Genomic DNA, 25,217 nt, shown 5'->3' with positions numbered 1-25,217 from the left:
CATACAATGCGACCAATGCGATTGACACGATTTTACATAGGGAACAATGTTAAATGGCCCACCATACCCGATTTTTGATTGTATACCCACCCTATATCTATACCCACTTATATAGTGTGGCGAGCCACTGAGCCTGAAGCGTGGCCACACTATATCAAATATAAAACGCTTCGGGCTCGCCACACTATATAAAATCAACTCTACGCCGACGTGGATAGTGGGGGTATGAAAAGTTTGGAGGACGCGTACCGCTGCACTCGCCAAGCTTTGGGTTGGCGTTCATCGTGGGGTGGCGTTAACAATGGGGGGGGGGGGCATTTGACCCATCAAGGTGGGTATACAATGAAAATTGGGGTCTGGGGGGGCATTTAACATTGGGTCCAATGTAAAATCGGGTCTCGGGACCATTTTACATTGGTTCCAATTTGGTCGCATTCGATGCGACTGACCCGATGGATACAATTAAAATCAGTGGCGCCGTGCTAGGAAACAAGTACCCAAAAATCACTGGAAAAAGGTGAACAGATGGAGAGTATAATTCAATGGGGATGTAGGCTTTCTTGGACCCACACATTGTACCCATTATACAGTATACACCAGTTTCTAAAATGGGATATATTACCTCCCCAGTGTTGAATGGTCGATTTTATCCTCTGCCCGCCCCCCTCCCCCCCCCTCCCTTTTCATAATGGGTATGGATCATAGGGTTGACTACTGAAGGTCAACATGGGGTTAGAGCAGGGCTGGGCAACACCGGCCCTCCAGATGTTGATGAACTACACATCCCAGCATGCCTTGCATCAGTTTCAGCATGGCCACATAGCAAAACTAATGCAAAACATCCTGGGATGTGTAGTTCATTAACATCTGGAGGGCCGGTGTTGCCCAGCCCTGGGTTAGAGTGACACAACCATTAGGTCGACATGGGCTAAGTCGAGCAGTTAAAAGGTTGACCTAGGTTTTCAGTTTATATTTTTGTCCCGAACGCAGTCGGCGTGGACTCGCTGCACTTGCCACACTTCAGGCACGGAGCCTTGCTGTGCTCAGAACACTTTTATTCTCCCTCCATGTCCTAGTGGGTGGTAGGTCATGAAATTCCGCCTGTCGGCACATGTCTGCTCAAGTGACAAATCCATGTCGACATTTGGACTGCCGACCTAATGCTTGTGTGTTGATCTTATGACCCTCTCAACCTACTGAAGTGTTGACCTACGGACCATAGAACACCTTCTCCAGATAAGCAGTTGGATGGTCTCACGCTACACTCTATGCCTTTTCTCCTTCCCAGGGTTGAGTTCTCTGCTGGCTCCTCTCATTCTAAAATCTTAGCCGATTTGCTACTGCGTATAAGTGAATCCCACATCTCCCTACCTCCAGACTTGCAGGACAACAGCAAAGTTTTTTTGGTTTTGTCAAACCGGTACTTGTGAGTTATCCGGGCTCCCGATTTTTCCGATTTTTTTGATTGTATGCCTTAAGTTAAGGCATACAATCAGATGCGATGCGATATCGCATCGCATCCAACCATCGGATGCGATGACCCGATTTTTCCATAGGAATCAATGTTAAAATGGACTGAGTCCATTTTAACATGGAATTCAATGGGGAAAAAGGGGTCCTTTTCATACCCCTACTATCCAAGTGGGCATGGAGTTGGATATAAATCTGTGGCGAGCGTAGCGAGCCACCGAGCCCGAAGCGTGGCGAGCGAAGCGAGGGGACGGTATTCCGTGTCCCCTCGCGGGGCTCGCTACGCTCGCCACGCTTCGGGCTCGCTACGCTCGCCACAGGTTTATATCCAACTCCATGCCCACTTGGATAGTAGGGGTATGAAAAGGACCCGATTTTCCCATTGAATTCCATGTTAAAATGGACTCAGTCCATTTTAACATTGATTCCTATGGAAAAATCGGGTCATCGCATCGCATCGCATCCGATGGTCGCATGCGATGCGATGCGATGTCCCGATCCGACCCGATTTAAAAATCGGACGCCCGGATAACTCATAAGTACCGTCAAACCTGATATCATTGGAACTCTCCATGACGAGTGCTTGGATTCCTCTAACCTGGGCAAAAAAAAAAATACCATCCATACCTAGGTGTCCAGCTTCCCCAGGTCATTGAATCTTTTTGAATTGAAAAAAAGTGACCCCTTATTAACTCTGTAATGGCTGAAATACCCAGCTAATCTAGGGGGAGATTCTCTAAACAAGGAATGCGGTAAAAACCCCGTTATCGGGGTTTTTACCGCATTTTGGGATGCTCTAAGCATCCCCCGCCGGGTTAACACGGCGGGGGGCATCACCAGAAAAATCTGGCGATGCCCCATAGAAGCCAATGGGCTTCTACTGCAACCGCCCCGCATCGCCCCCTCACCTGTGTCCGGGCAGCACAACGCTGTGCTGCCCGGACCTGTGACCTCCTCCCTGCACTGATCCTCTTCCGGGTGCAGGGAGGAGGAGAGCCCGGCGCAGCAGCTGCAGCGCCGGGTGTGTGAGGGAGGGGGGAGCCGCCGGGACCTGCTGGGACCCGGCGACTCCCACCGCAAAGGACAGCTCTTAACGCAAGAGCTGTCCTTTGCCTTAATTATCGCATATGTTACAATATATGCGATAATTAAGTATGCGATGGGCGGCGAAGGGGGGCGGAAATTCTTAGAGAATCTCCCCCCTAGTCTATTGCTATAATGCTTGGGTGGCCAAATGTTGTTTTTTTTTTTTTTTTTTGCATCTAGATAGCTCCCTAGACTGAGTCAGCCTTTTAAAACGACCATCCAATGGGTGAAAACTTTTTCCAAATGTAGCTCTTTTGTAGTATAGCTGGAAGCCTTTAGGGTTCTCAGGGATTTGGCTGAACTTCTGTTGGGACTGCCTTTCTGTTTAAACATTTTTGGAATTGGTGCAATTGTTTACTAGTATTAATTTGATGGACATGGCCCTTAGCACTTGTAAGGGGGAGTAGCATTTACGATCGGCCCAGCAGAGGCTAGAAAAGGCATCATATGCTTGATACTAGGCGGGGCGTAACTGGTACTTTGTGGGCCCCATAGAAAAATCTTGAAAGCCACTAAGGAAGGGGGGGGGGGGGGGTTTGAGGAGAAGAGAGAGGAGAAGAGAGAGGGGAATAAGACAAAGGAATGCATATGTGTATATAATCTGTAGCTCCCAGGACTATTCAAATCAGTGTGCTGTTATGGCCGTACTCACAGGTGTCACAAGTACCAGCATTCTATGACTGTGCCATGATGCTGGTTGAGCTGCGATAGTGCACAAAACAGCATTGCTAAGAGTGTTGCCAGATTTCAGTCCGCACCTGTCAGGGGATGAGCAGAAATCCACTAGTCGACTTGGAAGCATGTGGCGTTAAAAAGGGAGGGGGAGGAGGATATAGGAGGACCAGGGGGTTGGAGGGGGGAGTGTTGTGACAGCCATCACTTTGACTGTGTACCTTGCTCTGTCCCTCTCCCAGGTGCCAGATCTCTCTCCCCGGCATTTCCAGGGCAGGGCTTCTCTGGTCAGGACAGCTGTGCAGCCACAGTATATTTAGAAAATAAATAATAAAGGTGCAGGAGCTTAGAGTGCAAAATATATAGTGACCTTAGGTATCGTACATTACTATGTATATAAAACCAGACCGGTTAGATCTGTCAACTGAGATTTATATAGTGGCTGTTTACTTGGTATAAAAAGTCAAACTGTTTTATGTAAAATTTGACAAAATATATTTAGAACTTTTGTATAAATTATTTTATTTTTTTAAATTGCATGTGATAAAGTGGATGACATGTAAACAGTATCTTAAAAAAAAATAATAATAATAATAATAATACATAAAATGGAAGTCGTTCCCCTTTCTCTTCCCCACTTGCGGGGTGCCAAATCCTCACCGCTGTGTAACCCAGAAATAGGAACGCTCTGCCCGGCTCCGAGATCCAGCAGCTGGGAATCCTGTTCCGCCATTGCATGCCAACCAGAGGTGGAAGTTGAACCAACTTTAGCACTTCATATACAACTAATGCCATATAAACACAGCCCGACCCAGCAGCCATTGATACCGATAAGATATTGACGACAGCCAGGACATTGCGGTTTGCCGGATTTTCCCAGAAGGGAGGGACGGCAGGAGGATGGCGAGTGAAGGGGGGGCATGGAGGGGGATGCTGCATTGCACTGCCTTTGGTCTAGATCGAAACAGAAATAGACTTGCCTGACAAGTCTTTCTGCTTTCGACCCCAATCGAATGCAGCTAACAGTGTGCTGCATTGCACTGCCTTTGGTCTAGATCGAAACAGAAATAGACTTGCCTGACAAGTCTTTCTGCTTTCGACCCCAATCGAATGCAGCTAACAGTGTGCGATTCAGTGTAGTTTTCAATTCAGATTATATATCGAATAAATCGAATAAAAATAAAATAAAAAAATTACACTGCATCGAACTGTGAATGGGAATAAAATTTCAGGAGGGATTCTTTCCAGGAATCCCAGGAATCGGCACTATCAGCTCACTTCCACGGTTCCACCTCTGGTGTGTGTGTGTGTGTGTGTGTGTGTGTGTGTGAGATTTGGTGGAAACAGGATTCCCAGCTGCTGGATCACTGAGCTGGCTGGAGATCTCCCGTTTCTGGCTTCTATTGCAGCAGGGATTTGGCACCCATTGGGTTGTTCTTGGGAGTGTGGACTTGTGGGGTATTTAAATGTGTGTGTTTGTGTGCTGCTGTACCTGACGACGGGGTGAACCCAAAACTATTGGACATTTTTACAAATGTACAGAGTGCTGCCTCTTCTTGATCTATATATTGTGTATTACTGTAAAGGTGCTTTGCCTGTAAATGTATTTCATAAACCACACATCTCTCGGGTGGCTGTTTATTTTGTGGGACGGTCGTTCCTGGTTTAGTGCATACTAAAAAAGGTGAGACTATCTATAGCACAGGTTCTCAAACTTGGTCCTCAGGAATCACAAGTGAAATAATAAGCTCCACCTTTTTAAAATATGTCAGTAAGTAATGAATGCACCTGCCGGGTGACCTAGAAAACGAGAACTGTGCTGGGTCCTGAGAACCGAGTTTGAGAATCCCTGATCTAATCAACATATAGGAATAATGGAACAGGAGGATCATGTGGATTCTGACACTGCATTGGACAGATGATCCTCCCTTGTTTTTAGTAAGACCCTGTTGATGAGCTTTTGTATCTTTATTCTCTGGTACGCATATTATTTCCTCCATATTCTTTAAAGGCCTTATTACACTAATGTCATTTCTCATATATAGTCATAAAAAAAACTGTATTAGTGTTTGGCGATATGGTTGGTATTCTGTGATAAAGCCAAGAGATTAAGCAATTAGCAGTCTGCAGCTCATGTTGTACGTTAGGGATAGGTAGTTCCTGTTCTCAGCTCAGAAGGGTGTGAGCTGAATCTTACTTTCATGGTTAATGCGTTTTATTAGGTGACCCGACCAACTATGGGGACTTAATTCCTTAGTGTTATGTTATTCTGTAGCATTTGCCAGATGGACAGTAAATCTGTCAGTGGATGTGTAATGGAGGTCAGTCCACAAGATGAGGTCTTAATCTGTTTATTAATATACCAAAATGATGCAAAGCTAATGACTTGTATGCAAGCTCCATGTTAAAGCTGACAAACTAAACGAAAGTACTCCTGGTGATGCACTGATGTGACTGGTACACAAGAAGCAGACCAACATAAGACTTGCGTTCTGTTCTAGTCCAGGATACTGTTTCAGTGTCGACTCTACAAGCTTTCTGTAGGAGAGTGTCAGTTGTAGTTAATGGCAAAGGCTCTATATAAAAAAATTGTAAAACTTCATAGTCGCCAATTGGACTTTTGCGAGAGACTTGTGACCTGCTGAAGCAGGGTAGGGTTCTTCTCCCTTTGACAGCGGAGTGGTTAAAGGTGGCTTTGGATGTGTTTGTGATAAAGGATCTAAATCCAGGGTGCTGTAACTATGTATACAGGGGTGGAGTCCTGGGGTGCACACCAATTGAGAGGTGCGACCATGCGGAGACCTTTCAGTAGAACTGCATACAAAGTCAAAGTTGCAGGTGCACAAATCAAACTCCCAATTTAATGAATATTGCAATAAAATTTTGCTTTTTTTTTTTTAGCCAGGTTCTTTGCTTATTTATGGCCATGAGTAACTATGTATCCTAGTTTGTGAGGTTGTAAAAAGTCCCAAGTCAATAAAGTTTAACCTATAAGATCTCCTGCTGTATAAAGGACCCAGATAAGGCTATTGCCTATCTATAATTAACCAGGATCCCAGACAAACCAAAATGGTTATCTTACATAAACTCTGAACACTACAGTTCATTATGAATTGTGGTTAGAACAATGTGTACATTATTATTATTATATATATAATAATATATATATATATATATATATATATATAATTTTTTTTTTTTTATGGACCTTAATCTATATCTTTCCTACGCTGGGTATGATCACCTGATGTCTGTCTTGACACTTATAATTTTATAAATTATATGCCCTCTTAACTGCCTCATTTCTAGCCTAAACCTGCCTACCTTAACTAACCTTATAGCACAATGACTCCAGACCCTTTTAGTTGCTCTTCATTGAACTTTTTTTTTCTTAAATATAGTTGTGCCCAGAACTATACAGCATATTCCATATAAAGATGCACATTCCACAATCTTACCTTGTCTTTTTGCCCTTTTTATGCAAGCTAACACATTATTGACCTTTGCTGCTGCTCCTTGACATGAAGCGCTGCAGTTGCGTCTACCCTCAAATCCTTCATTAATTCTCCTAAAATTTCCCCATTTAAGCAATAGGTTGGTAGTCTATCCTAAAATACATACTTACACTTATCAATATTAAACCACATGCTTGTCCGATTTAATCACCTGGCACTCACCTGGCACAGTTTAATGAGCAAAGTGTCCATTTTTGCTCGATAATCTCCTAGGTCCTTTAATAAAAATATTAAAAAGGAGTAGCCCCAGTACCGAACCTTGAGGTACACCACATAAAACTTTAGATCATTCAGAAAGTTTCATTTTCCATAAATTTGTTCTCTATTCTCGAGACGATTTTTTTATTTTTTATTTTAAACACAGTTCCCATATTTCATTTATCAGCCTCCATGTGAGGCACTGTATCAAAGACGTGCCAAAATCGAAGATCACATCTACAAAGGTCTAGGTTCCCACTCCCTCCTTCAAGTGTCTGAGCAGTGGCACCATTGCTGGATTAATGTCTATGTCAGTGGTTCCCAAACTGTGCGCCTAGGCTCCCTGGGGTGCCTCGGAGCACTTGCAGGGGTGCCTCAGGTTGGTGGTCTAGAACCAATTAAAATTATTTATGGCCAATGAAATAGGCAAAATCAGTGCTTGTGGCTTCCAATTAAGAATATGTGGGTAAACAGAAGTGAATCATGTTTCTCACCACATAACTGGACCTAAGGAAAACATTTAAATCACAACTTACTTATAATTTTTTCGTGAAATTAGTAACCAACTTTTGGCCTAGGGGTGCCGTGAAAAATATTCTGATACTTAAGGGTGCCGTGATTCAAAAAGTTTGGGAACCACTGGTCTATGTAGTTTGCAGCCTTGATCCATCTTTAGGCACTTGGATTGCCATTTCTGGTCCCCTTCTGATTACCTCATTTTAGAGAACAATATAGTTTAAGAGTTGCAGTAACTAATTCTCAGAAGCTTAAAGGGAAGGACAATTCAGTTACTTGGTTGCCCTGTGACACAGCTGGGTACCACTCATATATGCTGTTAGGGAAGAGCCAGAAAGTCTTGTGTACATGTTAATTGGGTTTTCTTGACTTCTCCATGACAGCACATTAGTTGTCTATCCCTAAGCAGTTCATGTGTACTGTGCAGTGGTTGTTTGCTACTTGGAGAAAGGCCAAAGACTCCTTAAACCGCAGAAGTCTCCTTATACCTGCAGGGTGTGTCACCTTTATATGTAATGAAGTGGAAGAGAAGGGATTAACCTATACATGTATGCTGCCATACTATAATGTGTGACCATATGAAAAATTAGAATGGCCTGCGATTCAGATTCATGCCTTAAGATGTAGTTGTATATTTTTGTTCTGCTATCTACACCTATCAATCTATATTGTGAACTGGTGTTTGCCTGCACCTCCATTAGGCTGTGAGGTAGATGTTGGCTTTGTAATGCCCATTCCTCACTCATTGATAACAGAATTGGCCCCTGAGATTATACTTTTATTCTGTGATTGAAGTTGGCGCAGAAGTGGTGGCGTTGGAAGTGCAAGTGACTGTGATGCTACGATTGAAGCAGTATTGGAAATAGTGGTATGACCTACCACTGTGCACTGGTCCACTTTGCAGTACCAAAGTGAACTATTGTGTACAGTAATCAAAGGCAAAGACTTGTTGCAGTTCATAATTGGGGGGGGGGGGGGAAATCTACATAAATCACTTGGACAGATGTATCAAACAGCTAGAGAGGTTGCCTATAAAAAACACTGAAGAATTAAGCAATGACTAAACTAGCAATGTATAAATATAATCTACAAGTTGATTGGTTGCTACTTAACTTTATCAAAGCTTTGCTACATCTCCCACTTTATGTTAAAAAATTTAGATCAAATTAGGAACAAGGTTGCTACACAAGCCAAAATGACAATGTTGTCCAGTGTGTACCCACGTCTGCACATGGTCAGTGACATAATCTGTCTGTATATGCAGGATGATGTGAGGATATGGTTAGTAAGTGCCATGGTGAGGAATACAGCATGGCCCTCACCTGCAGTCACTCGGTGTGGCCAGTTTGTATGCACTTGCGGAGGACGGGTCCCTTCCATCCATGTGCAATGTCGCTGGGTTCATGGCTCGATAAAAGTGTACACAGCTTTAAGATTTGAAGATGTGTCCTGGCTTAATTTTAATGTCCACTCAAAACTGGCCAGCATTTTATTTGCTACTTGAAAAGTTTGTAATGTAAACACTTCTCAGAGGACATTGTTTTTAGTTTTGTTAATGGTTTAAGCCCTGTACACAAACGGCGACTTCAGTCCCATGCTAAGGGAGGTGCTTATGCACACCTGCAATGTGTGGAGCAGTGATTTTCCTGTGGTAGGTGATCTGAGCAAGAAACAAAGTACACATACTGTCTACCTTTGCGGGCGATACGCAGGACCGCTTATCGATATAGGGTGTACACATGGAGCGATCCATGCTTCATTTCTAATACTGCTTTCACATCGCACCGGGACTTTGAAACGGATCAGTCCTGGCGCAACCCGGATGCTTATGTCATCCGGGGGCGCGTGGGGAGTCGGCGTGTCATCGAGGGCGGAGGCAGCACTTAGAGCTGGTGCTGCTCCAAACACTGCCTCCTCCAGTGTGAACGGGAAACGGGTCACTCGACCCGTATAACCTGTTCCCACTGCACAGCAACCTGGCAACGAACTGGTAAGAACTCTTTTTTTTTTACCGGTTCTTATTGCTGAGTTGCTAGCAGTTTGTGGGACCCGGTAACCCCTTCCACATCGCACTAATTACCGGGTCAATCCAGCAAGAAACCAGCTTGTACCCGGCAATTAGTTGCGATGTGAAAGGGGTATTCGTGATCTAGCTTAAACCACCCCGTGTGTATGCCCCTTTTTTTTTAAATTTTGTAGAGATAAACACTAGGGATGGCCATCGTTGCTATTGCCATCGATGGCAATTCTGCAATAGGCCATCGATAGTGCCAAACTATGCAATGGCTGGGGACGGGGCTTCGCAGGTTTTGGGGGGAGGAGCTATGCTCCATATCCTGGCACTTTGAAGAAAAAAAGAAAAAAGGCAAAACCTTGTTTTACTGTTCCATCGATGGCAAAAGTATTCGACCTCGGCCATGAACTATCGTCCCAAGTAAACGCTACACAAACTAAATGGGCTCTTAAGACCTATTTCTTTTTCACCAAGCCCAGCCAACTCTCATCCTAACCCACAGTTATTTTGCTCATTTCTACCCCATCTGTGTCACCCCCTGTCTTACCCTCCACTTTAGAAAGTGCTATTCCTTCTCTTACTTAAAGCCCTGGGCGTGAAACATCCTTTAGCCCACTTGGATTGGCAGCAAATCCTATGGTTTTCTGCCACACTAATACTTATGTGTGTGTGTGTGCGCGCACTTGTCCTCCATTGTATTTAACTGCGAGTCACTGGTTTGCTTTATTCAGTTATGTACTCTGTAATTTGGGTGCTGCAGATCCCTTGTGGTGCCATATTTATTTATTTATTATGAAATTATTTTATATATAAAGGTACATTAAATATGAAGTGGCAAACTTTAAAGGGTACTTGCGGAGTATCACGGCTCCCACGATGGGCATCGCACATGAAAAAATCGCATCGCATGCGATTTGATCACATGCGATCGCATGCAATTTTTAAAAGAAAAGCATCCAAATGCATTGAAATTAGTATGAAACATGTTCAATGGCCCCCAAATGGCATTTTTGAGGCTGTACCACCCAAATTATTGCATGCGATTTTGTCAAAAAAAACCATTAAAAACGGCAAAAATCGCATGCCACTATATATGGCATGCGATGGGAGCCGTGATGATCCACAAGTACCCTTTAAAGTATATGCAAACCTCATTTTAATCAAATAATTTACATTGCAGGAGATCTATAACTTACGTTTGTAGTCTATTCTAAAAAGTATCTGATCGGAATGTTCAGGCCGTGTATAACGTCATCATGTCAACCTAGGTTTTTATTACTAAATTTAGGGTTAGGCTAAACTAGTTTAAAAACGTTCTTGACATTGATTGTTGACATGCACAATGTCTCTCTATAATGCCAAATCCACTATAAAAGGGTGTACACGGGCTGTAGCAGGGAGATTTGCACTAAGGGCCAGATGCAGTAAGCTTCAAAAGTGATAAAATGGAGATTGATAAACTGCCAGCCAATCAGCTCCTACCTGCCATGTCACAGACTGTGTCTAAAAAAATGTCAGGCAGGAGCTGATTGGTTGGTTGTTTATCACTCTCCATTTGATCACTTTTGAGGCTTAGTGCATCTGGCCCCCAAGCTGGTTACACACAGATGTATCTGTCCAATCTTTCTGGTGGGAACAAACCTCTGGTAAAGTCAGGGAGCAAATGACAATTGTTCGCTCTTAAATGCTGGAAAACTATTTTTTGGAGTGTTTGTTAAATCAAATGGATTTAATAAATTTCGGAATGGCCTCTTATTTTTTTTTTTTGTTCCCCATGTTTGGGAATAAATGGTTGACTATCAATGGCTCCCATACATTACCAGACTTTTCTGCTCCCCACATAAATTGGTCAGATAAATCTTTAAGTGTGTAGCCAGCATAAGCGATTTGCGTACCGATTTTTCTGTCTGATCTACCTGGTGGGAATAAAACCTGGAAATGTATGGGAGTAAATGACCATCAAAAAATTTAAAACAGACAGTGATCAATCAGACAAATTGTTTTAAATCATTCTGATAGAACAAATTTATCAAAGCATATTTATTTTTTCTGTTTCCCTACATTTGGGTGGAAATTTTTGATTGTCATATGCTCCCATACATTTCCAGGTTTTTGTTCCCACCAGATAGATCGGACAGATATATCTGTATGTGTGTACGCATCTTAAGTCAGTGGCCATCCCCAGCAGCAGCCAGTGCGTACAGGCTGGACTATAGCGCCGCTGCAGGGACATGCATTGCTACCACCCGCTGTGTACACAAGGGGTGATTCATGGACACATTCTAAGCGATTTTTGTCTATGTAGTCAAAAATCGCTTCGATGAATCGCCACGTGTACATTGCTTTAGTTTGGTATGGTTAGTGTATATTCCTTTTGGCTGAAGAAAATGTCGGCACCATATCAACCCTGCGCATATCTTCTAAATCAGATGTGTGACTTGTCCGCAGTAATGATCTGATGTGCAGATATGCATATCATTGATAAGTGTTTGGTGCTAATTTTCCATGCAGGAGGCTTTTATAGGGGTAAATTAGATGTGACTGTTTAAGCGGTACTTGTGAGTTATCCGGGCGTCCGATTTTTAAATCGGATCGGGACATCGCATCGCATGCGACCATCGGATGCGATGCGATGCCCCGATTTTTCCATAGGAATCAATGTTAAAATGGACTGAGTCCATTTTAACATGGAATTCAATGGGAAAAAGGGGTCCTTTTCATACCCCTACTATCCAAGTGGGCATGGAGTTGGATATAAACCTGTGGCGAGCGTAGCGAGCCACCGAGCCCGAAGCGTGGCGAGCGGACACGGAATACCGTCTGCTCGCCACACTTCGGGTCATCGCATCCGATGGTCGCATGCGATGCGATATCGCATCGCATCTGATTGTATGCCTTAACTTAAGGCATACAATCAAAAAATCGGACGCCCAGATAACTCACAAGTACCGTTTAAGCTAAACCCTTTTACATACAAACCCTTCAACATGGTGGTTCATAAAAATGAAAGTAGGCTTGCAACTTAAAACAATTTAGTTTGAGTTCCCTACACTCAAATATGTAATCGTACAGCAATAAAATAAATCCGCACTGCCAACTAGAATTAATGTTGCACATACTGTAAATAGGGTTTCCTATTCCACCAGCCCAGGCCAAACCGATAAGCTGGGAACATATGCTGCACGTTACTATGGAAACAAGGCGCAGGAAATCCTATATGCAGCACAGAGTAAAGTACAGAGAGATGGGCTCCCCCTCACCCTGTGGTGCTGAGAGACTAGTGACCCATATAGATGGAGGAGACAGCCATTTTATGCATCGGCTGTGGGAATCTCACCCCACACGAGCTGTACAGAGTATTTCGGCACCGCTATATCCGGGCATAAGCTGCATTATGATACAGTATTGCTCAGGAATACCGGTTATAATGTGCCGCATCCCGGTGACTGATGGCGACAAGGCCCTGGCTGCGGCGGTCGGACCGGGGAGAGAAAAACTACAGAGCGGCAGCTACTGCCAACTCTCGCGATGATTCCCGCGCTGTCGGCCACACCCTCCACCTCCGTGAGGCGGACCCGCCAATCACAGCCCTGCATGAACACTACATCGACCTCCCGGCGCCCAATAGCAACGCGCCGTCTTCCCCGGTGCCCCGTTCCGGCTCTATAAAGCTAGCCACGAGTTGGCATTGTCGGGAGAGACCATTTTGGAGAAGCTGAAACGTTCGCGTAGCTCGTGTAAGGGCAAAGGCGGCCTCTCCGGGCATCTAGCGCGGGAGCGGCGGGAAGGCGGCGCGCTGCGGAGGTGGAAAAAGGAAGGCTCCCGGGCCCAGTATCCAGCGCGAGCGCAGTCAGTCGTCTGATCGCAGGCCGGGTGGCGCGGCGTAAATTATCCCTTCGCTTCTATCCCTATGATCCCAGCAATCGCCACCTGCATCTGACGCAGGATGTGCGCGCTGCAGCGTAAGGGGGGTTGGGGGTGCGCGCTGGGGCCTCGGGCCGCGACTCCGTCCCCGCACCACTAGGCCGCTCTCTAACGCCTTTCCCTCTTTTGTCCTGCAGGCGTTGTGTTCTTACATCGCGGTAACAATGTCTGACGCCGAGCAGCAGTACATGGAGACCTCCGAGAACGGCCACGAAGCCGGCGATGCTGAAGCCGAGGCCGCCGACGCCGACGTTAAAGAGGAGGCGGCGGAAGGCCAAAACGGCTCCGAGGGAGATCAGATCAATGCAAGCAAAGGAGAGGAGGACGCAGGGTGCGTACCTGATATTTCTTCCCCTTTAAATAAAGGAGTGTAAGTTACCACCGCAATTTCATTTTATTCCTATTTATTATTATTACTACTGTATTTCTGTGTCCGGCTGGTGGGGGTGGGGGGGATATGTGCATGCTATGGGAGCCATAGTCTCCTTTGTTCTGCCTGCTATTGTTGGCGCCATCTGGTGCAGGGGGGCAGGGAGGGCATCGGCCTCTTCACGTTCCCTCTGTTATTTGTGTGATAAGTATTGTGTATTTACTAACGATTTACTTTGTTGATGTAACACCAGATTGCAACAATTTACACTGTGCCTTCTATTCCTGTAATTGGGTTTTTCCTCCTTCAGATCTGCATTTATCTGACATAGTTGCCATGTTCTCCTATATAGTGCATACTCTCCTCTAATGTAGGCTTATGTAGAATGCATTCTAGCCAGTGGGCCTATTGTTACTGCAGGATTACATGTGCTATATTACACACTGTGTACACTATGTTGTAAACCATCTCAGCTGCCTTTACTGCTCTTCCATGGACATGCTGGCATCTTTATTTACAAAACATCAAATGGGAGCCTTTCATTACAATCTTTACTTTTTGTTAGTCAATTGTGTGATCAGCATAGAGGGGAATTCAATTGTTGCAACAGCTGCACCTCATGGCAACTCAATCTCTCCCAAATTGCCCATCATCTGGTGGGTGAGGGGGTGTGAGATGTGGTGCCTCTGCTGGCATCCAAGTTCAAAGGCAATTTGCATCCTTTTGGCTGCAGATTAAATTCCTTACATTTATGTTCTACAGGCCTTTCGTTCTCGTATGCCACCCATATACTGTGTTTTGCGCTGCTCCTGTGCACATCACAGTACAAGAGTATGTGCTGCAGGTACTTTTTGAGCTAGATTGCATTGTGTATAGTGCAAAATGCATTTTGTACTATATACACTGAGATCTAGTTTAAACCTCATGGTGCGCATTGCACAGTGTATGGGCAGCTTTAGAATGGGAGATTCAGTTCTGTAGAATGTCACTCAGTGCAAGTTTCTTGCAATGCTGGCAGACATTTGATGCGTCTACTGCGAGAAATTGAATTGGTGCTAGTCTGACAAAGATACTTTTTGAAAAAAATGCAATTGACTTACAAAATGGCAAATCCTGTACATCATTCGTCTTAAAAGAAAACACACCACCCCTCCCTTCACCAAGAGTCCTAGCAATGGAAATATTGACTAGACAAGGGGTAGCCAACTCCAATCCTCGAGAGCTACCAACATTTTCCTGCTCACCTCATAGGTACACAGGTGCACTCATTACTCACTGACTCATTATAAAAGATCCACAGGTGGAGCTAATTATTTCACTTGTGATTCTGTGAGGACACATGGAAAACATGCACTGTTGGTAGCTCTCGAGGACTGGAGTTGACTACCCCTGGACTAACCAATCCTTCTGCAAAACATAAGCACACCGGTCCCATGCACATGTTTCTCCCGTGTAGACTGTTCCTTCATTGAAGGATCCACTGAGGTGTATGCACATGTACCTATGGCCTAACTCCAGCCTACATGATCTGGCTTCAGTGTATGCACCTTTTTGGTAAGGCAGACATTTTATACCTTTATGTTTTAGGGGAGGGGATGTGTAATAAGAGGCTGTAAGTGGCAGATACTACTTTTAAACCTACATTGACCCTCTGTAGGAGTGTAGCTGCAGGTCTGTATATTTCCTCCTGACTGTCAGAAGCAACAATGCATTTGCCCTTCTCCGGTCTCGGAATAGAAGTGTTGGTCACTATTTTATTGGTGCTACAAAGCTTGCACTTAATACTTAGAAATGTTTCTATTTGGACCTATTGACTCTAGTGTTTGAGTAACACCCTTTCTGTAGTACATGTCTGCAGTATTGAGGACCCAAACAGTAGTAGAGGGGAAACGTGGCTTCATATGTCCTTTGTTTAACTTACTATTTTTCCTCCCTTTAACTCTTTTTTCCTCCTTTGAAAGTTGCAATGTGTGCTCTGTTTAGTATGTTAAATGTGGTGAACCGCTGTGTGATTTTATAACTGATTAAGTTATATGGCACCAGCAATATTAGTGGTACTTTCTGCAACATACAGTGTAATTAATGCCTCATGGATGCTGCTGGTCCCATAGTACCGTCACTTTTTTTTTGGTTACTCCAGAACCATGCATAGATAACATAAGTTATTGCTTTATTAAAAACCTTATCAAGGGCCATAAAATGTGTAACCTAACTGCATGTTTGTTGCTTCTGTCAAGTTAGGGTTAACTTCAAAATGTTACTAAGAGGACAGACTTATTTTTTAGCGTGCCTTCATCCTCCAATAGCGGTTTGACAACTAAGCTAATGTGTTTAATTGCAAGGACGTAAAAGCAGTGTACTATGGAACGTTTTAATGGGACAGTTCATATATTTGTCATGGGCATGAGGTGTTTTTTGCATCAACCATTGGTGCCTTAGGATCTTCAATTACTATTGAATTGCACTAGAAGATGATGTGGTGGGGGGGGGGGGGGGGGGGGGGGGGGGGGGGGGGGGGGGGGGGGGGGTACTGTAATCAGTGATGTGTATTACTGCTTATTGATTGGCAAGATTTTGTCATATAGGCATTGAAAACCTTTTGACAAGCTATTTAGGCACCTAATATGCGCTTGTGTAGACCATAAAGTAATTCTTGTGCAGTGGTGGGGGTGTTAATTCATTACCACAGCGATAATTAGTTGGTGCCAGAGAGCAATTCAATTGTTGCTGTGCAGACGCAAATGCCTTAGGTGGGCACATTTCTGTCTACTGCAAGATACCTAGGGAGGCGGCAATGTGAGAAGCCTTTGGTTTTAAATGGGATAAGCAGCTGTACATGGCTAAACAAATATTTTTTTATTTTTGGCGCAATAGGTACAAAATTAATGGGCAGCCATAAGCTTTTTTCCCTCAGTACCCATTGTTTAGCGCTGTGATAAAAACAATTGAATTGCCCCCTTGGAATGGAGGTGAAGTAACAGCAGCTTATGAACACTTCTAAACTATGTGTTAAAGTCTATCCTTGGAATATTCTGCTACCACTGCATACATGAAAGCATGGTTTCGTCCTACATAAATACTTTTGATGTCACTAATCTTTTCATTGCTTTATATTGTACTAATATCTACTACTTTTTCCTGGTCCTATGACTATTTTCAGTGCCTAAGATACTGTATTAATGTACCGGTTTACATTATCACAATTAAATATTTTTAGGAAAATGTTTGTTGGTGGCCTAAGTTGGGATACAAGCAAAAAGGACTTAAAAGATTACTTTGCTAAGTTTGGGGAAGTGTCAGACTGCACAATCAAGATGGACTCCAATACAGGTCGCTCTCGAGGTTTTGGATTTATTCTATTTAAGGATGCTGCCAGCGTTGAAAAGGTTTGTTTGCAAATATTTAGTGTTCATTTTTTTTTTTTTTTTTTTTTTTTGCTTATGTAACTCAATGTTGCCACATGCTAAAGAGTTCCTTTTTAAAGTCGCTACACTTTGGTATACTGCAGGTTTTGGAACAGAAAGAGCACAGGTTGGATGGGAGGCTGATCGATCCAAAAAAAGCAATGGCGATGAAAAAAGACCCAATAAAGAAAATTTTTGTTGGAGGGTTAAACCCAGAAGCAGGAGAAGATAAGATCCGGGAATATTTCGGAACATTTGGAGAGGTAATTATCAGATGGTATCGGTGGTTAGGTTTTCAATAGAATCTGTTAGGCAGTTGTATAGCTGGGTAGAAGAAAAATCAAAGCACTTAGTTTGCGCTTGCTGCTGATGTTTACACTTAATCTTCATTACAGCAGCAAAGCTTGGTTTTGCTTTCACCCCTATGGTCCAAGATACCTCTTGGATACCAGCTTGGAACATACAGCTATGAGTTGGCCTCATAATGTTTTTATGAGTCCTTACTCCAACAGTCCTTATCCATGCCTGTAAATCATGATGGCAGTGACATTGATTTTCTATGGAACTTACGTTTTATTATGGCGCCACAAGTGTTTTGCAGCACCGTACAAAGTAACAGTACAGGGAGACAAAACGTACCATTCCATTGAATAAATAACAAAAAAGAGTGCAGGTACAAAGAGCGCTGCTGTTCAATACACATTACAGCTTAAGAATAAGTAGTGAGGACTTGATCAACGTACTGCTAGAGGCTGGTGGCCAACGTTGGAGAGGAGTATGCGGACGAAGAGGGTTGCTGAGTGTTTGAGTATGGGAGAGCTGTGAGTCAAATGAGTAGATCTTTCACAACAGGGAGGAAGAGGTCCCTGCTCTGAGGAGCTTACAATCTAGTAGTGATATGACAGTTACCCATGTAGCTTCATTCCTGTAGCACAACTACTAAACAGTCTCCATACGTAAACATCTAGTAACTTGTCTGATCTGTGAGGCTAGCCTCGATAAAACATGATTGCATATCATTACCCCTCTCAATATCATAGTTTCTGTGTAGAGCAAAAGGGCTTTTGGATATAAAATTTCAGTATTAACTATGGTTTCTTATTCCAGATTGAAGCAATTGAACTACCAATGGATCCAAAAACAAACAAGAGAAGGGGCTTTGTCTTTATTACGTTTAAGGAAGAGGAACCTGTGAAAAAGATCTTGGAGAAGAAGTTCCATAACGTTAGTGGCAGCAAGGTATGTTTTTCCTTTCACTTGTTCTTGCGTAGTAAACCTGTATTGTGTTATAACATAGGTATTTGTAACTTCACGTCAATCCCTGTCTCAGTGGAGCTTGGACCTATCCCTTACCATAGACAAACTACCTGAGGTGTAGTATGGCTCTTACATTGTAGTAGCCAACCAGAGCACGTACAGGAAACCAAGCAGAGAATACTCTCCATACAGATGGCCTTCTACTCAGCAGCTTTAGTGCAGCCTTTAACTGGGACCTAACAAGTTGTCCCATTTAGATTGTATCACTTATCGATATATCAAACTGTTCCAAACCTCAGCCCTCACTGCTCATGGTTTTGAGGATTTCTGTCCAGAAACAGGTGGGATAAACAAAGCAATCCACAAAACATGACCTGTCTCAATTACATGAGTATTTGAGTTAGAACCCAATAGATATTATCCCTTTTGGCTCAATCGTGGCTAATTAAAATAAATGCATTCAGCTGCTGTAGTACTTGTTATCAGTTACTGATTAGCAATAACTGAAGTTACTGTCATTTTGACCAATTACTTTATAATATGTATTATATTAAGCATGAATTTTAGGTGCCATTGTAGTTTCCCTTTTATGGTATAGCATATAAACCAGCACTTTTGACCATGTTCTAGTTCTGATACACTATTGGCTGTGTTTATTTTAGTGGATGAGACAAACTAGGCATGACCAAGCTGGCTGTATGACGTTTGTTTCATATACAGTTGTATGACACAGCTATCCTGCACTAGTTTCGCACAGTAGTGATGTGAGTCTTATGTCAAAGTTGGCAGTGCTCCACGTTTGCTTATTTCAGTGGCTCCAGAGCCCAGATGGGTAATCGGCTCCAGGGATACCTGCTCTGAGTGGCAACTTAAACATAACCCACAATATATTAAATCCTGTGATCACCAACTTAGTTTGATTTCTTTCCCACTATAAAATGGATCATATCCGTAAAAAGGCTCCAGACGTGATTTTATATAACGTGTAAATATACATGACTTCTAATATGTTAAAATGTAGAGGCTCCCAATAAGTGCTTGAGTGGCTGGCTAGATGTGGTGCAGCAAGCCATACATTATGATATGCAGTGTAAAACGATGGCTTAAAGCAATAGTTGGCAGTAGTTTTAGTGTTGGAGAAAAAGCCCTACTAACAAATGCACACAATACACATAATGGAAGTGGCACTGTGTATATACTCTGGTTCAAAAATTACAGCTAGAGGTTTACTTAATATAAATATTTCCATTTCTGCCTGATGCCATTTCATTGATTTTAGGGGAAGTAGTCTGTCAACACAGAGGGAAAATACAATAGTTTTGGGTGCCATTGAAATCGGTGATCGATGTCCTTGTTAAAAGTGGCCATAAATTGGATTTAGCTCTGTAGAGCGTCTAAACCAGCACAGTCTATTTTAGTTGTTAAAATCAGTCTAAGTCAGGAGAGACTTTGCCGCTGGGAGGAGACATTTGTCCCCGTGGCATTTACTCCTGCAATGAACAACATTGAATTGCTCAGTCATGTAGTGGTGGGAAACCAAGTTGACAGCTGGACCGGGCTAAGCCAACTTAGTTATGCCGACACTGTAGTGTTGGCTGAAGCAGTTTAACGTAATCATCTAAACCTTGTCTGCAAACTGTGTATGCATGTCCTGTTCAGTATGTTAAATTATATGCGTTCTGCTTGTAGTGGGCCAATAGAGATAGATATCTATCTATATATCTCATTAATATTAGGCCGGTGTAGTAGATGCTGCAACATAATGATTAAAAATACTAATTCAGGAACTAGGCCCCCCCCCCCCCCCCCCCCCATACATTTGTCCAACTTGTCACAAGGACAAGTCTGAGCCAATTGTCCCAGCAACTCCCCGGGAGTGATCACATGCGATGGCACTTCATGTGCCAAGTTTTGCATGTGATAAATCGCATGCGCTTTATCACATGCAACTCCCGGGGAGCTGCAGGGACAATGGGAGTGGGGGACAGCAGCAGGGATATGCCCGCGGGCGGCACAGAGTACCAGGGTGGCAGAAGACGCTGCAGCAGCATGAGTGGCGGGAGCAGCTGCAGCAAAAGGCCCATAGGAAGCCATTGATTGGCTGAGAGCGGTCTCAGCCAATCAATGGGTCTGTATGGGCTTTTTTTTTTTTTTTGGAAGTGCTCTGCTGCTGCTCTAGCCACTCGCGCTGCAGCGTCTTCTCCTGGCCGGCTCCCTGGTACTCTGCGCCTGATCCCTCCACCAGGCTCTGGTAGGTCCCCCGTTGCGGGGAAGCATGGCTCCGGGCAGCACATAAGATTTTGCAAATCTTATGTGCAGCCCTCCCGACTCCGATGCGCATCGGGTCGGAGGGGATGTCTCCATATGCAATTTAATTCATCCGAATCGGGCAAAATCGTGCCCAAATCGCATAATGTATGGGGGCCTTAGGAAACGAATCCCAACTGCCAGATTAATGGCAAATTGTGTAGCTGAAATAGAGCTGCTAACATACAAATGCATTGAATGTACTCTGTGTATTCATGAACTTCACTGGCTACTCCTTTTTAGTGTGAAATAAAGATAGCTCAACCTAAAGAAGTGTATCAGCAGCAATATGGTGGCCGTGGAGGCTTTGGTGGTGGAAGAGGAGGAGGAGGAGGCGGCAGCAGCAGAGGTGGAAAAGGTAGGTTTCAGAACATCAATGGTGACTGATTGTAATTTATGTGGCTGATGAGCAATTTGAACACTTTAGTTATGTAATACAGGACTAGCATATATTTAAGGTATTCCACAAATGGCAGACATTCTTTATTTGTAAGTGTACTGTTACTTACAACACACTTAACATTTGTACTGGAATGTTTTCCACAATGATTTATCGGATCACTTAATGTAAATGAAGCTTTGCTAGTTTAGAATTGGGTAATTTCCCAGAAAACAAATATTAGTGCAAACAATAGATGCAAATTAGTTTGGTATAGTCCATTGTAACATGGCTGTCCCGGTAAACCAGGTATTGGGAACCTTTGGCCCTCCAGCTGTTGAACTACACATCCCAAGATGCATTGCAAAAGTTTCAGCATGGCAAAAAAGCAATACTGTAGTGGGGCATGCTGGGATGTGTAGTTCAATATCTGGAGGGCCAAAGGTCCCTCCCATCCCTGCGGTAAACCATGAGATGTGCTGGCTATGGATATCCTATTCACCAGTAACTAAACTTCACAGGTCAAGGACAGAGTTGGGGTCAAGGCTACAACAACTACTGGAATCAGGGTTATGGAGGTCAAGGATATGGTTATGGCCAGCAAGGATATGGTGGTGGCTATGGAAACTATGACTACACTGGATATGGATATTATGGCTATGGACCAGGTTATGACTACAGTAAGTAAGCATTTGGCAGTAAAAGATCACTCCACAAAGGCCCACTGGCTGCACATTACTATGCCTCAATGTTACATACTGGGCAGTGTAGCATCACTTTTTCCAATACGTTTATTTTTTTTTCTTTAGGTCAGGGCAGTGCAAACTATGGAAAAGCCCCTAGACGTGGTGGCCATCAGAATAACTACAAGCCATATTGAACATTTCTTCAGGTATGCCCTGGCATGGTCGGTGTTGGGGCTCATACACACGGGCGTTGATAAAACGCTAGTTAAAGCGCAGACACAACCTTTGTACTTCTGTCCTTGCTTTAACTGATCGTTTGTGTGCGCAAATGCATCTCAACGCTTCCCTGCCGCATAGTGTACTATGTACTTAACTGAGTGTTCCCATAGAACTCGATAGTATTTTATCATGTTCCCGCTTCTGCAGGCGATTGTTGGAAAGCAGTGCGAAGCGAGCAATTGAGTGTTAAAAGTCCATTTGCTTTCTTTGTGTTTTGACTTTTCGTTTCCAAAGCCAATAAAAATGTGCTTTGACACCATGTATTAAATGTACGCCCATGTGTACGAGGCCTTACAGAAACACAGATTTGTGTCTGGATGTTGTATCAAATATATACATTTGTACAAACTGGCATGTCACATTATCATTGTACAGTAATTCCCTAGATATCTGTCCAGATGTTCATTTTGTCTGTAAAAAAAAAAAAAAAATCCTGTTTCTGCAAGAGATTAATTAATGGTTTTATCACTAGGTAAAAAACAGAACTGATTTGGGGGTCTGCTTAATACTGCAGCTCTGCATCTAGGGACTGCCTCTTGGAGTTAAGTATGGACTCTTGTTACTCCAGTTGTACAGAACGCCTCATCCTAGGGAACCAGTGTCATTTTTTTTTTCCACCTTTTTATTTTGTATTGTTTTGTGTCATACATTTCCTGATCTGGAAGTGTTAATTTTACTGTACTTTTTGGTACCTTTTGGATTCTAATGTATTGTAAGGTATTTTACATGTGCGGATTCACCATAACATTTGGAAGCTATCCAAGCTTTTGAAATAAAAACAACTTTGAGTAGCCCGTCTCAGTGTGTGGTGAGTTGGTATTACAGCGTCATGAAAGTCCTCTAATAAATGTTCTGAAATGTCAGTCGCCTGCACAAACTGATACTGTGAACACACCGAACTAAACAATTTCTTCTAAGAATCAACAGTGTGAAGTGTTACTTTTTTTTTTTTTTTTATGCAGGAGTGTAAAGATGTTTTAATAAAGTTATTTATTGGAAGCGAACTCGTGCTTAATGTCGATATCCCATCTGCAGGTTTGCATTGCCCCCAAATTGTTTGAAATCTGCTGTTTTGATCACAAGGGAGCTACACATGCACAAACTGACCCCTGTTATAGGGCACTCAAACAATTCTGTTTTGAAATCTTAAGGTGGCCATACACCTACAGATTTATTGTCAGATCTTGCTGGTTGGAACAAAAACCTGGTTACAGATGAAAGCAAATAACAGTTGCTGGGAAAACTGACACTGTCATTCAAATATTACCAGATTTTTGTTCCAGTGTCAGTTTTTCCCAGCATTAGTCAACTGTAACTTTCATCCGTAACCAGATTTTTGTTCCAACCAGCAAGATCTGACAATACAAATTGTTTCTTTTTGCCCAGTGTTTCCTAAGTTGTCATCCCCCTACCCCATGGGTCTTCAAACTGTGGCCCTCCAGATGTTGTGAAACTACATGTTCCAACATGCATTGCCACATTTTTTTTCCTATAAGAGCATTCCAAAACGGTCAGGGAATGCTGGGACATGTATTTTCACAACATCTGGAGGGCCACAGTTTGAAGACCCATGCCCTACCCCTTCATCTATCTTCTTGATCGCTTCAAAGGTTCAAACCAGTTACTAGTACACTACACCTGTGCGAACACCTTGGTTGCTTTATTCATTGCAGGAGTTCACACTAGATTACATTTTGACTGTGTGGGTTGGCAGAATGATAGCTGGACGGTGGCTCCACTAGCCTACTTGTATTTATACTGGCTATGGATGCCTGGGAACCTGCATAGGCCATGCATGGTGTGAAAGCAGGCAAAAATTGGCACAAGTAATTCCATTTGTATCCACATGTTCGTTGCCTGCCATATGGTGCCCACACTCAAACTGCAATTCTCAGAAGCGTTGTGATCTCTAGTATAAAACCATTGCTTGTAGTTCAAATCGCAGAGGTTTTTTTTTTTTTTGGCATGTGATGCACACTCCCACGTAGTTCATGTCCAAGCCAAAAACGGTATGTGCAGGCAGTTCAATTCACACTGCTGTAGTATCGCATGCAATGTGCACTAGATGCACTCTAGTACAAACAGGGAGACTTTCGAAAGCTCATAATGCTAATCGCACCATGTTCTGCAGCACATCGCTCTGCCAGCTGATATCAAATCGCTATCTGAGGCTGCTGGATCGCCCTGTGTGGCCACAGCATTAATGTAACATGCATCCTTGTCCATAATACATGACTTATCCAATTCTGTCTTGCTGAATTGTAATGAATAGACATTCCTGTGCCACATGGGGTCACTAAAGAGTGCTTTTGCAAGGACAATGAGCATGGCTATATGCTAAATGGTTTACATTTGAAAATGTTCTTAAACTAGAATACAGGCTTGTAACTTGGGCTGACTGGTAGACCTGACCCACAGCTGTTATGCGTCATGGTTATTTTTAACTTGCTGCATAAAGCAGCTACCCCAAAGCAAATTGCCATTACTACAAGGTCAAAAGGTATAAGCCTAGAGTCCAAACAATTTCCAAAAATATACTCTAGCTAGTCACTGATCTACTAGTGTTTTTTTGAGGTTCTAAAACACAAATGTAGATTAACTAAAATTGGCACAATTAGCAGTCACTAGTAAAAAGCTGTGAGGAAGTGTTGTAGGTTTAGTCCTATTTGAAAGAACCAATTTTATTGGAACTTAATTCAGTTTTTGGCATGGTGGATCGCCTTTCCAATCTGATTTAAAGAATCCTTTGTGGATTATTGGGAAAGCAGCCTTTTCATTGGGACTGTATATAAAGAAGGTAGATAATCCTCCAATCCAAATAGCAATTTCTATGTATATAAGAGTAGCAATATCTAAAAACTCTAAATTACACAGGGGCAACAGCCTGAGTTTGATGCCAATGTAGCTTCCATTATGAACAAAGTAGTGTGGCTTTAGCAGTTTGGCCATTGTTGCATTATACCGCCCTTGATGACAAAATGTTGTGCCTATGAAAATCTGACAACCGTGTAATGCCCTGTATTAGTACATATTACTTACGATTTTAGTGGCTCTGGCCCCTATGTCTGGTAAATATTTTGTGATTTTAAATTAGGGGTCTCCCAGCATAAGCTGGGAAATTAATGCAAACCCTGTCTCAG

The 25,217-nt window shown here is 43.1% G+C and overlaps 1 protein-coding gene across 3 annotated transcripts in view; it reads left to right on the top strand.

Moving 5' to 3' along the window:
• The window catches only part of HNRNPAB (heterogeneous nuclear ribonucleoprotein A/B), a 33,660-nt gene extending 10,792 nt beyond the window's left edge, over positions 1-22,868 (top strand). Inside the window, exons 2-9 of one of the 3 annotated variants that reach the window (XM_083181766.1) lie at positions 13,533-13,765; positions 16,983-17,151; positions 17,274-17,432; positions 18,277-18,408; positions 20,977-21,091; positions 21,634-21,792; positions 21,922-22,004; positions 22,550-22,868. In XM_083181766.1, coding sequence (XP_083037892.1) covers positions 13,533-13,765; positions 16,983-17,151; positions 17,274-17,432; positions 18,277-18,408; positions 20,977-21,091; positions 21,634-21,792; positions 21,922-21,992 — 1,038 coding nt within the window. In that variant the 3' untranslated portion in view covers positions 21,993-22,004; positions 22,550-22,868. Of the gene's footprint in view, positions 1-13,054; positions 13,209-13,532; positions 13,766-16,982; positions 17,152-17,273; positions 17,433-18,276; positions 18,409-20,976; positions 21,092-21,633; positions 21,793-21,921; positions 22,008-22,549 lie in introns of those variants that run through there. The other 2 variants (XM_083181768.1, XM_083181767.1) reach the window with 2 other exon arrangements.
• The last annotated feature ends 2,349 nt before the right edge of the window (positions 22,869-25,217 follow it).

This window comes from Crinia signifera, chromosome 4, assembly GCF_055691185.1.
Source record: "Crinia signifera chromosome 4, ASM5569118v1, whole genome shotgun sequence".
Lineage (NCBI taxonomy): Eukaryota > Metazoa > Chordata > Amphibia > Anura > Myobatrachidae > Crinia > Crinia signifera.
This window is presented reverse-complemented; position numbering and strand designations above follow the sequence as displayed.